The 13,517-nt window shown below is 36.3% G+C and overlaps 2 protein-coding genes and 1 non-coding gene across 12 annotated transcripts; 2 read left to right on the top strand and 1 right to left on the bottom strand.

Moving 5' to 3' along the window:
• The first annotated feature begins 365 nt into the window (after positions 1 to 365).
• LOC137742437 (dephospho-CoA kinase-like) lies at positions 366 to 4,656 on the top strand. Of its 10 annotated transcripts, none has more exons than XM_088680496.1 (6): positions 366 to 2,571; positions 2,654 to 2,819; positions 2,958 to 3,041; positions 3,221 to 3,378; positions 3,487 to 3,632; positions 4,080 to 4,656. In XM_088680496.1, the coding sequence occupies exons 4-6, from the start codon at positions 3,271 to 3,273 to the stop codon at positions 4,531 to 4,533; spliced, it is 708 nt and encodes a 235-aa protein (XP_088536622.1). In that variant the 5' UTR covers positions 366 to 2,571; positions 2,654 to 2,819; positions 2,958 to 3,041; positions 3,221 to 3,270; the 3' UTR covers positions 4,534 to 4,656. The 10 variants fall into 10 exon arrangements, with proteins under 10 accessions (XP_088536622.1, XP_088536624.1, XP_088536623.1 ...); XM_088680498.1 differs by having other exon boundaries at positions 3,240 to 3,378; XM_088680497.1 differs by lacking the exon at positions 2,958 to 3,041.
• TRNAG-CCC (transfer RNA glycine (anticodon CCC)) lies at positions 2,282 to 2,352 on the bottom strand. The gene has a single exon. It is a non-coding gene; the product is annotated as a tRNA-Gly (tRNA).
• Positions 4,657 to 8,438: 3,782 nt separating the features above from the next.
• On the top strand, positions 8,439 to 10,138 carry LOC137743865 (uncharacterized). The gene is made up of 3 exons (XM_088679106.1): positions 8,439 to 8,606; positions 8,701 to 8,776; positions 8,968 to 10,138. The coding sequence occupies exons 1-3, from the start codon at positions 8,454 to 8,456 to the stop codon at positions 9,774 to 9,776; spliced, it is 1,038 nt and encodes a 345-aa protein (XP_088535232.1). The 5' UTR covers positions 8,439 to 8,453; the 3' UTR covers positions 9,777 to 10,138.
• The last annotated feature ends 3,379 nt before the right edge of the window (positions 10,139 to 13,517 follow it).

Consider the following 13,517-nt stretch of genomic DNA (forward strand, 5'->3'; position numbering starts at 1 on the left):
GTATTTTAAGAGATTCTTTGAAATTTAATATGTATTCAATTAGGATTTTAAGATAGATTATTAAAATTCCTAGAAAGATAGATTATTAAAATTCCTAGAAATCTAGATGTATTCAATTAGAATTTTAAAAAAGTTTATAACATTTCAAGTGGGGAATTTGAATTTAAAATATTTGGAAAAGTTAAGGAATTAGAGGGAATTAGAGAGATTTTGTAATGTATTTTAAGCATTTATAAATGTCACACTCCATGAGATTTTGTGAGAATTGAATCAAAATTTTACATAGAATCTCTACAAATTAGTTAAACTGTATAAAAATTCATAGATTTATAAATTTATTAAAATCTATCAAATTTTCAATTTAATTTCATTGTTTTTTTTTTTTTTTAACCAAACAAGAAAAGTCACAAATTTAGAAAATAAAATTTCATCATTTCAATTTTCATCATTTTAAAATTCTTTAGTAATATTAAAATTCTATATCCAAACATAATGCAAGAGTCAGTCTCCGGGGGTTTAAGAGAAGGGAGCATTTTTGCACATATATGCTCATCACTTTATTTATCACCGTTAGACGAATTTAAATTTCGAGATTCGTGTAGTGGATAAGCACAAATCTCAAAATTCAAACTCATTTAACGGTGATAAATAAGGTGGTGAGCATCCACCACACTAAATGGTGGTGAGCAAAAATACACTCTTAAGAGAAGGGTGGTTTTACAGGAGTTTACATCTGCTGTAATAAATATGAAATTAATATTACTAATTAAAATTCATCCCATACTGTATAATCGTAAGATAAATCGTAATAATTGTTAGTATTATCAGCTTTGGTTTGATCCAGTACGTTGGGCACAATTCCAAGAACAGTCCATGCATTTTGGTGCAGCTTTTCTCCTTAGACACAATTCCACCCGCAATGGCAGATTAGCCTTCAAGTCTCTAATTAGCGTGCAATTTAGAGTTTTTGTTTAAAAGATGCATATATTTTGCACCCATATTTTCCAGGACAAAGGGGAAAAGAATATTGCACAAGTTTGTACAGTTTGCAGTGAGGTCAAATTATGTATGTCAATTGTTAAAATGATACACTCTGTGAGTCAAAGAAATGGGTTTACGCGAGTGTTTGATTATCCCGTTGAATGTAACATCACGTGGAGATAGTGACACCGATTGTGGTTTGTGAACACTACTGTCGAAAGAAGAGATAGGGTTAAAGAATGTGTTTTTGCTCAACAAATTTTTGCTTATTCTCAAGTGTTTATTGCTTGTTCTTTTGGCAATCATTGTTTGATTAATTAAATTTCGCAGAATAGTCACTTCATTTAAGAAGTGAAGTTTCCTAACACACCGAGTCACTCCAATTATCTGCGTTCTGTGCGTCTTCCAGTTTCAAAGAGTCATCATCCTTAGCTGCATTTTGGATCAAGTTTTCACACCATGTAGACTTGCTGCACAAGTTTTCACTCATCTGTTGGTTCTACTTTTTAAATATTAATTCCCTTTGTTTTGATGTTAATTGGATTGTGCTTTGCCTTCATCTTCTACACACCAGCATATTCCTAACTCACATAGAAACTCTAACTTATATAATTAGAGCTGATTTTGGCCTAAAGGTTTACGATGAGAAGATTGACAAGAATACAAATAAACTTAAATCCATTTACCATTCTTGGGTTGTGCTTCTCAATAGTTTATGTGTTCAAAATGAAGGTTTACTATGAGAAGATTGACAAGAATACAAATAATAGCATAATACTCATTTCAAAACTTTCTTAATGTTGCGTGCATATTTCAATTAGGAGTTGGGTGTATATATATTTATAACTTTCTACATGTTTTATACGGTTCTAAAACCCGCAGCATCACGCGGGGGAACTTTCGCTGGTGCTTGTCTAAAACACTTCTATCGTAAGTGCTTTTAGTTTTACTGAAGTCTCATTTTTGTACTTAATGGGAAGCACTCCTAAGGCCATGGGTGCCTAGAATAGCTAAAAATGTTAATGTAATTTTCGTGTTTCATTTTTATGCTACGAGCATTATATGTTCTGAATTCATTGAACCACAATAAAAACATTAATCCAAACCAACCTAGGTCATCCAATACTCGTAGCATGGAAGAATTTTCCGTAATTTTAATTGGTAAGTTAAATACGATTCTGAACCGTACAAAGGGACAACTAAGTTATAGACTAAGAATTTCGACTCTTGCATATAGCGATATTGAGCAGAAGTGTCTCTAGAAGCAGCCCCGAAACTCACCTAAATAAAATAAAAAACATGCGCATCCAGGGAATCGAACCCTGGTCAGTACCGTGGGAGGGTACTATGATACCACTACACCAGATGCGCTTCTTACTAACGAAATCAAACAACATATTTATAGTCATTAAAATCTTCTTCGTCCGACTGTCCTCTCCTCACTCTCACAACTCCGAAGTCCCCACTTTTTCCACAGCAAATCTTCCTTCATGTTCTTCAATCAACTACGACCAACTGTATCGCTGTTGAGCATCAGATTCAGACCCACAAGTCCAAAGTTGCCCTAACCAAATTTGACACCCGCGGAAGGTACACTTTTCATGTTTCCCCCCATTTTTTACTTCTGGGTTTCCTTTCCTCCTGTTTGAAAGTGTTATCTGTGAATTGCTAGATGTAATTGGTGAGAAAGTTACAACCTTTATGAAGAATTGGGGTTTTCTTTGGAGAAAAGATGTAATTTTGATTTCACATTTGTAATCCTTCACCTTTGACTAAATTATAATCGACATGGCCAAACGGCAGAGATGAAATACTGAGTCAGCCCCTTCCAGACATTGGTGGGAATGTCTCCCCCATATCTTCTCATTCAATTGGTTTTCTGTTAATTCACCATTAACTTTTAAATTTCTGTTTGTTTATGTGTAAACTAAGCAAAAAGATTGCATATTCTTATGTTTTTTTCATAATCTGTACAGTGAGAACTAAGAACTCCGCTTGTGTAAGGTTATCTTACACTGCCGGTACTAAGCCCGGATAAAGGAGGAGGGGGAGTGCATCAGGTAGTCCACAGCCGGCACTCCCACGTCGAATCCCTATGAAATAATTACAGGGAGGAGCAAAGGCTCTTAATTTTTAGGAACCCAGAATTCTAATTCATTAAAATATGGAGTACTATGCTCTAAAGTTTGTTAATTTACTTTAATTTTTATGTAATTTTGCTTAAATTGTAATTTGATAGTAGGAGCAATTGTTAACAGAAAGAGCAGAAGATCAGAGGAAGTAGAAAGAATGAGGATCGTGGGGCTGACAGGTGGAATTGCTTCCGGGAAGAGTACCGTCTCCAATCTCTTCAAGGAACACGGCATTCCGGTCGTTGATGCGGATCTTGTTGCTCGAGTGAGTGATGAGCAAACCCTGATATTTATGCTTTTGACAGTCATGAAAGTTTGATGGCAATGTGTTGTTTTTGGCTGTTTCATGGACTCAGTATCTTTTCGGTTTCAGGATGTGTTGAAGAAGGGGACTGGTGGCTGGAAAAAGGTTGTTTCAGCATTTGGAGAGGATATTTTGCAACTTGATGGAGAAGTTGATAGGCCTAAACTGGGACAAATTGTGTTCTCTAATCCCGAAAAGCGCCAACTTCTTAACCGGTACCACCCCTTTGCTATTAGCTCCAGTTTTCGTTTGCGATTTTGTTTAGAGTACTGCTTTGTTATTACTTTGTGCTGTATGATTCAACGTTACCCCTAGTGCAGTTGAGCAAATCAAACTCTTTTATAAATTTTAACCATTGGATTTCCTGGCTGCTTGTTGAAAAGCTAGTGTTGCATTAGATGTAAAACCTAGAGTGGCCAAGGAAAAAATAGCATTTAGGTTCTATAGAACTCCTTCGAGTTTTGACACGTCAAGGTCAAAATTCATGATTGTGATTTCTTAAAAACAGCGAAAATATGCCAATTCCTTTTAGTAAAAGTTACCTAGATTTCGTCGAATTCAAAATGTTGTGGCACCACTTTATGAGATTTTACTTTGGTGTAGCTTATAGCACAAGTTACATATTATATGAGCTGTAATATCTAGTTTTTATCTTCTTGTAGACTGCTAGCTCCTTATATATCGTCTGGAATCTTTTGGGAAATTTTGAAGCTATGGATGAAGGGGTGTAAATTTATTGTTCTTGATGTTCCTCTGTTGTTCGAGGCCAAGATGGACAAGTGGACGAAGCCTATTATTGTTGTATGGGTTGATCCTGAAACTCAGCTCCGGAGACTCATGTCGAGGGACAGAACAAGTGAGGATGATGCTGGAAACAGGATAAATGCTCAGTTGTCACTCGATTTGAAAAGGACCAAGGCAGACATAGTGGTTGACAACACTGGATCGCTAGACGATTTAAGAGAACAGTTTCGCAATGTCTTGCTTGAAGTCACAAAGCCCTTGACATGGACCGAATTCGGGCTTTCTAGACAAGGTGCCTCGTCCGTTCTTGTCTCCATCATCGTAGGTGTTCTTATATTCAAGAAAGTCTTGTATAAGTCAGAGTTTATGTAGCAACCTTAGAATTGTACTTGTTGGGTACTTAATCTGTCATTCATAGAACCAAAAGGTTCACTCTGTGTTTTGTAGCAACAACAAGGGATGATTCGATGCATTTGCAAACTATGATTTGCGCCAGAGCTTCGATTTTTTGAGTTCATAATTTACATATAGATCTGTTTAAACTTGATATAAGCAGGAGAGAGACTTCCATGCCCCCGTTTCACACTCTGTTACTATCTGTCTCCTCACGCGGTAGAGAGGTGAGAAGAGTGTATGAGCCGGGGGCATGTAACCTCAACTTTTCCAAATGTCGAGGGTGTCATGTCGAAAAGGAAGTCGAGTCATTTTCCGTGATTATTTGGACTGCATTAATTAGGATGTTGTAGTGATTAAGTTAGTTGATTTCTTTTCTGTGATTGGATGAATATTATTTGATAAAGCAGGAACGATTTGGAGTGCCAAGTAGTGTCACAAGTCACTCTAGTGCTCATGACCTGGCGAAGCCATTGGTTCATATAAAGTGCAGAAAGTGAAACCCGTTTACTGTATTGTCTGCTGTGACAACATGGAATTTTTTGTATAGATACACACACGATTGAGAGTCTTTGTGTAGGACGTTCGTTCTTTCGGTCGATATTGTGTCAATGTTGTCGAAAATGGATTGATAATTTGTCAAACGTTTTGTTATCTTGATGTATAACTGAATCAGGGTATGATCCGATAGTTCGATGCTAAAGCATAGAGCCTGCCAACAAATACAACTCATACGTCATTATGTTAGTTAAACCAAGCACATCCCAATGAAAAACATGTCTCAACTAGCCCAATAAAGAGATCCGTCTTGAGCGCAATACATTGAGTAAGAGCCAAGTTGCACCGCTAAGTATGAATACAATATTGATGACGCATTGACATTTCATTCTTCAATAAAAATTGGATAGATGTTTATTCCATAGACGGACTATGTATGATATCTTTACTTCTAATATAATCTCTCATCAAAAGTGCTTCCATGGTTTAGTCTTTTGATCTCTTTCCAATTGTGTTTGAGAATGTTTCCATTGTTATCTTTCATGCGTATACATCGCTTTTGCCTTTTGATTTACAGAAACTTGTACAACTAGCAGCCACAATAACTGTCAACTTCTAGTTGTTTGTATCTTTTGTGTGTGCATGCTTCTCTTTACGTAAATTATATTATTAAACTGACATATCATCTTTTGTGTGTGCATGTTTCTTTTTACGTAAATTATATTATTAAACTGACATATCACGCTACAATAAACTCGTTTTATATAAAATACTATCTCGAGGATAGTCCAAAACGCCATCAAAAGTTCACTCAAGGCATAGTGGCAAATGGCAATGGCCCAGAGTAAAGGAAGTTGCCTAGTCTTTTCTATCTCAATTACTTTTGCACTTTACACCCCACCAAACTTTGTACAATTGTTGTTCATGCAATATTGCAAATGAACAGACTCCTCTCTGGCCTCAAAATTCCATTTGGTTTTGGTACGATGCCAACAAGTGTTCTTACAAGAAGCCTCCTAGACAAATCATCTCATTTTATTGAATCCGTCCGCCAACGGGCAGATACAAAATTAATACTGGTAGAAGTTGTAAGATCCGTTTAGCCACATAGGTGTTGGAGGTTTGCTTTGTAACTTCGAGTGGGGAAATGGATTAAGGCCTTTGCTGCTAACTTGGATAGACGAATCATCATGGAAGCTGAGCTTTGGGGCGTTTACATGGGTCTCTTTATGGCTTAGAATGAGGGATGTATGGATGTGATTCTCGAATGTAACTCTTTTGTTGTTGTTACTTTGATCCAACAAGCTGTTTTAATTCCGCACTCACTCTACAATCTCATAAATAACCGCAAAGAAGCTATCAAAAAAATATTGAGACGTAAAATCACTCATATATATCTATAGAGAAGAATGCTTCAGCTGACTACATAATTGACTTATGCCATGCCATTGGTGTTCATGCTTTTGTTTCTCTCCTACCACTGCTACAAATTTTTTAGTTTCCGATGTTACTAGCCTTCATGCACTCGCTTACTCACGTACAGAAGATATTTTTTGAATCAAAGCGTGCTACGCACAACTTACATATTTTAAATGTATTTATATGCATGAATTGACAAAAGAAAAGTCAAATATTTGAAGTAAATGAATAATCTTATATTATGCTAGAAAAAACCCCTCATAAACCAATCAAAACAGCTGAATTCACATAATAAAATCGGTCTTTCGATTTCCATCTACATTCTATTGAATTTACATTAAGAATAGAGAAAATAATATTTAAAAAAACAACTGATTGAATCTTATTATTGTCAGCCCATCGTGAGGTTAAGCCCACCCCCTTCCCCTTAGTATAAACAATATCGTTTGTTAAAAATAATAATAATAATAATAATTTGACAACTAATTTAATTACATTATTATGCACGTGTGAAAGACTTTTCTTATAACCGGCATTATATGCCTCTTAAGATGTTTTGAACATGTTTAAAAATAGAGAAAATAATAGTTAATGAACAACTGATTGAATAACATTATTATTAGCCTGTTATGAGATACTAATTAAAAAATTAAAAAAAAAAAAACTGTACAAAAAGAATTAATTATTAAAAATACACTGTTGAAATGATGAAAGTACACTTGTATTATTTGGTACATTATTTTGGATTGCTTTTGACATCTTTTATTTTAAAAGCATTTTTGTCCAAATATTTTGATAAAACTTGTGACCCCAAAAAATGTTGTTGGTTTTATATATAAAGGTTAACAAGCCCTTCCTAAGGCTGGGCAGCATTTTTCTGATCAGAAAAGAAAAAAGAAAAAGGAGGGCAGCCTTAAGTCCAGTTGATTCTAGAACGTGGTAGAATACCCTATTCACCGTTTTATTGAGAGAATGAAAAAAATAAAAAATTGTTAGAATGCAAAATCAGTTTTATCGAGAGAATCTGCGGTATTATCAGGTCTATTTTAAAATGTAATTAGTTGTATAGCACTTTGTTCATATTTTCTTTAATAATATGATATTAGTTTATACAACTGGTTACAAAATAGATATTCCTTTTCAATTTAGATTAGCTCAAAAACAGTGACGATCATTCATAGTCCTGCATTCTGGATTACATGCCAGAACGTTTTTATCTTATTCATTACATGACTTGAACGTATATATCTGATTACGAACAGATTCTACTTGAGTGTATAAACATTTGTTCATATATCACACGTATAAGTTTTGTACGTATACATTCAATTACAAGGCAAACTCCTCTCCGACGGTGCAATGTAGATTCGCTCGAGAGCAGAAAAGATTGTTCATAGCCATGCTTCCTGGATTACTTGCAAGAAACTTCTAGGCCTCGGAAGTTCTGAACAGCATCCTTTGAGGGTAGGTTAGCTGAGGGCCCATCTCAGTCAATTATATCAGTGGCAGTAAAAGTCGATGATCAGAACCTTGAAAAAGTATAAAGACCGTCCGATCTTATTGAGGATAGCAAAAGATGCAGCAAAAGTCACAGTACAAAGCTGATCATCAATCAAAAGGTTCTCCTCTCTCCTCACGGGCAGAGTTTGGATTGAAATCTGGAACTGTATGTTGTTTGTCAATGAATGTCACTGTGCCGGACTGTGAGATGAGAAAGTTTCAGCAACGGAAGTGCGTGATTAACTTGAGATATTGAAGTTTGAATTAGGTTTTCATAACCTTCAGGTGAAAATATGAAATTTACGCGTGCGAATCAGTGAGCTTGTGAGAGTGTGAAATTGAAGTCAGTTAATTGAGATGTGGTGGGGTCTTCAGGGGATGGTCACGTGACATTGTCACGTGAGTTTGATGACGTGTCAGAGCAGCACTGGTTCATTGGGAGTGTGGAAGTTGACGTGGCATCCCCACCATGACCACATCAGATGCTTCCTTCGCACTCTTTAAACCTCATAACACATTCCCCCAAGGCTCCCCACTTCCCTTATTCTCCACTTCATCACCCTCTCCTCTCTCTCCTCTCTCTCTCATCAATGGCAAAACCGGCTGAAGAAGCTCCTGGAACCTTAAAATACCAGGTAATTAGTACAAATATTTTCTTCTTTTTTTCTCATTATTTTTCAAGTTTTTTTCTTCACAAATTATAAGTTGATCATCTCCTCCGTTTTGCAGACATGGGTCTTGAAAGTCTCAATCCACTGTGAAGGATGCAAGAGGAAAGTCAAGAAAGTTCTTCAGAACATCGATGGTACGTTTATACATTCTCCTTCTTTTCTCCCTCGTCCCTCTTGCTACGCGTTTTTTTTTTTTTCGGTCAAAAAACTAAAAACCAAATGGTTATTAGACACGGATGTTCTAATATTTTACTTCGTTAGCGATTGTCTTCTCTAAATTAATCCGTAATTGATCGTTCGTGTTTTGATTAATTGACGTGATCAGGGGTTTACACGACGGATATTGATTCGCAGCAGCACAAAGTGACTGTTACCGGCAACGTGGAGGCGGAGACTCTGCTGAAAAAGCTGCAGAAGTCAGGGAAGCACGCCGAGCTTTGGCCGGAAGTTAAGAAATCGAAAAAGTCCGGGAAATCAAAGAAGAGTAGTAGTAACAGTGAGAAGCAGTCCGCAGATCATAAGCATGAACAAGATGGTGATCATGGTAAACCGGATAAAACCAACGGCGGTGATGATGCTGACGACGGCGGTGAATCCGACGCAGAGGATGGCGAAGGTAACGAAGGTGGTGGAGAAAGCGGTGCTAGTCCTACTGTTGGTGGTGGCGGCGGCGGAAACACAGCAAGTACTGGGGCCAAAAAGAAGAAGAAAAAGAAGAAGAAGAAAGGGCAAAGTGGTAATTCCGAAAATGGCGGCGGTGTCCCTACCAACCCCGGCGAGCACAATTTTGGAGATGCTCCGCCTCCTGCGGGCAGTATTGGGCCGTATATGGCTGGTGGGCCAGACATGGCCCAACCGATTGCCTCCATGAATCTTGGCCCACCAGTTCAGCATGCGTATCTTGGCCCGTATCCAACATCAATGTACTATCAGCCCCCGACGTACGGGCTAAGTTACAATACGGCGTACCCTACCAGTACAAGTACCTCATACTATGCTCCTGATCCCATGCATACTGCTACGTATTCTCATCCGAGCTTGTTCCCGTTTGCTCTGCCGTCCGATTTTATCAATGACGATGATGAAGATACGATCGTTGACGATGAAGATGAAGTTGGGTGCTACATTATGTGAAGATTTTACGAGAGTCGTATGTAGAACTAGCGTATATATACTAGTATATACGGTGTGTACTTGGGGGAGGAAGGGAGGATAAATTTTGATGTACTTATAAGGTGTGTTTGTTTGTCTTCACTAAGTTTTACTGGATTGGAACGACTGGATTAAGAACTAATATAGTTCAGTTCGAAATAATCCAATGCAACAAACACACCGAAAGTTCTAAAATGTAAAAGTAGGGGAAAATAAAAGGGGTTGTAGTGGGTTGTATTATGCAGCTTAGCTTTATTACTAAGTTTGGGTTTGCTTGCGTAAGAAGGCCAATAGCCTTGTAATGTTTGGTTATTTGTAGGACCTAAATCTTTCATTTCCTCCCAGCCTGATGTGTAAAGTAATGAAAAGTCTTTTAAAATTATAGTTAGGGTTTAGGCGACTCGATATATTTTCTTCGAGGTCGGGTAGGTTAAGCGTGTTGCTTTAGGGGCACGTCGAATCGTTGAAAGGCCTTTGTCAGAACACAAGTATTGTTCAGTACATTTTTTTATTGACATATTATCGACACATTTTCTTATTGACATATTATCGACACCTTGTCGATTCTGTAACAACAATTCATCCTTAAAAATTTGGTGACAAAGAAAAGGCGAAGGTATAATTCTTAATCAAAATGCATACTAGCTAGCTAGCAGGTCTCTTTGATTAGTTAATGACAACAAATAAGTTGGTTCCAACAATTTGATTTACTTAATGCTTTAGTTAAGTCGCCTTTAGAAAAAGCAACATGCATATCTCCATCTTTTGGTTTGAAATTAAAGTGTCTCTGTAGACGGTACCGATTTTTATTTCAATTATGCATGTGAGGGATGTAGATATATAAGGACAGAGATCCATCTCACTATCTTGAGCCTAAGGATGAAACAATCTAGACCATTTAAATTGAATTCGGCAAATCCTCGTTAACTTATTTCGCTAGTTTATCTCACACAAATTAAAGGCTCCGATTTCTCTTTCATACAAATTAAGAGTTAAGGTGTATAGAGGATCCAAATTCGACATATATATATATATATATATTGCAGAATATTATTAGTCTCCCACTCACTTTGGACTGAAAGCATCCTCTGTGTATGTGGTTGTCTTAAGCTTTTGACCTCTTTATTCTTTTTAAGTCGCACAACAGGGCAAAAGCTTTAAGCATGCATGGGGACGAAAGACCTAAGAAATAAGATCCGGAGGGTATCGGGGATAGAATAAATTTGATATCCCTCTCACTAATGGTGCAATTTGCTCAACTAAACTCATTCTAACTTGACCAATATTTAAATGGAAATGAATTATGCACACTCGTATATTTTACATAATCATGCTTATTTATGTTCATTAATTTTAATTTTTTATTTAATTAATAAATAAACAAAATTGTGTAAGAAGATACAAATAGGTGTGTAGAACTTCAGCTAAGATTTTATTGTTGAGCATGTTAGTGTAAGCTTGCTGGTGGGTGTTATTCCCATCCTGCCTTTTTATTTTCTTGCTACTCTAACAAATGATGTTGTTGCATATCAGTCTAATACCTTTAAAATTCAAGTGTGTTGTCAATTCAAACTCTTTTCTACTCCAAGCCAGATCTCATTTTTCTCTCCATCCCTCTTTTTGGGGTGAAGCCTTCACTTATCGTCCTTATTATATCAATTTTTTTTTTTTAGCTTGAACTTATATTTTAAAAAATTTCTTGCTTACTTTTTTACCTCATATTCGGATTTATGGGTTTTTTACAATGTTTTTATAGTTCTCTTTATTGAAGTTAAGGTCCTTCATGCAAATTACTCCACTCTCTTTTATTTTGAGTTCAAATTACTTATATATCCACATATAAAATTCTAACTCCGTTACTGATTGTGAAACTTTTTGAACGAACAAAAATGAAAATCAACGTAGTAATCCGGAAGTCTCTTGTGTGTGGAAGGGCTCTTGAGAACTCGAAGGATTAAAGGCTAGTCGAGTTGACTCCCAATAACTCTTTATCAACACTTTCTTTGGTTCAATTAGGGGAAAAGAAAAAAGATTAAATTGAGGGGAGAACCTTAAAAATGTATGCCAAATATCTATGTGATTCGTGATCACCTTATGAGGGCCATATGTGTACATGTGTCGACTCTCCACCTAAAAAAAATGGGAATAGGATCCTCTCCTGAGCAAATGCTCGAGATCCTCATGACCAACCAACACGGACCGTTAGATTTTGATTCAACGACTACAATTATTATAACCTTAGAAAGATTCTTTATTTGTAGCCGTTGGATCAAAATTCAACGATCCATGTTGGTTAGTCATAAGAATCCCGAACATTTTCTCAGGAGATGATCCTATTCCAAAAAAATGTATGCCGAATATCTATGTGATTCGTGATCACCTTATGAGGGCCATATGTGTACATGTGTCGACTCTCAACCTCGTGGGAATCTTCATTGCATGCAATCCGACGTCAAAGTAATAGTATTTAAAATAAAAAACATAATATTATATAATACGTCCAAAGGACTGATATTTCAAATTAATCATGTGAATAGTGTAGCTAGATTTCAATCTCTTCCCTTCAACGTTCCCTTTGATCGATTTTCGGAATATCCAAACCGGAATATACCTCTTTCGAAACCGGCTTATACCAGAAGTTGCCAACAGGATCCTCTTCAGATCCTTTTTGAGAGGATCCAAATGATTTGTTAATTATGTATGTTCATCGTACATCGTGTAATTAGTTTTTGTTAGGTACTATTTGTGTTTAATTTTGAATAAAAAATTTAAAATGATTTATGACCACATGATATACGTTGAATGAACATAATTTATAAATTCCTGAGATTCTCACAAAGAAGATCTGACAGGATTCGAATTTGAGAAGTTGTTTATCCTATCAGATATTTTTCACATAAAAATAAAAGAAAATTTGGAATTGACCAAATTTCCATACCAATTTGTGGCTCGCAACGGATACATACAGTCATAACCAATTTCTGGCTCTAAATGCATGGATGATAATTCTAAAACGCATGCTGGTCAAATGAAAGTTGGCTGACTCTAAACTATGTACTTACCTACAAATAATATAAATAGTCAACGTTGTTTCAGTATTGATTAATATCTCATAAGTTACGTGGTGTAAATAAATCACACGATAGTAGTCATAGAAATGTTGAGATGTCTCTATAAATCTTCTCGATCCTCAGAACGTAGACTGCTGGCATCGGGTATGGAGTATGGGGTATGGGGTATAGGGTATGAGCCCAGGCCCATCTACCAAAACAACACGTGACTTTCCGGCAACAACCAGAAAACTAAACATGGCTTTATGTTAGAAGTCATAAACTCATAGACCATTTCTATCGATTCTCAAATCTTAAATACCAAAATAAGGAACTATACCAATACCATGACTATTTTAGATAAAAAGCCGAAGAAAAAAAAAAATCTCATGAGTTGCATGCATGATTACTAAAAGATTTTGCTCCCTTTGGATGAAAAGATTGAATGATATGAGATCTTGGGCTGCATTTAGAAGAATATAGAAAGAAAAGGAGTTGATTTTTTTCATCAACCCCAAGTCCCCCACCACCAAAAGCAAAACATCTACAAAGAAAGAAAACCATAAACCGTTTGCATTTTGTAATTTATGATCACGATCGAAAAGGAAAAAGATTGAAGATATTTGAGGCTGTTGGATGTTGGTGTTAAAGTATTACGTATTTGGACGACAAT

The sequence above is a fragment of the Pyrus communis genome, chromosome 11, assembly GCF_041283825.1.
Source record: "Pyrus communis isolate YQ-2024b chromosome 11, ASM4128382v1, whole genome shotgun sequence".
Taxonomy (NCBI): Eukaryota; Viridiplantae; Streptophyta; class Magnoliopsida; order Rosales; family Rosaceae; genus Pyrus; species Pyrus communis.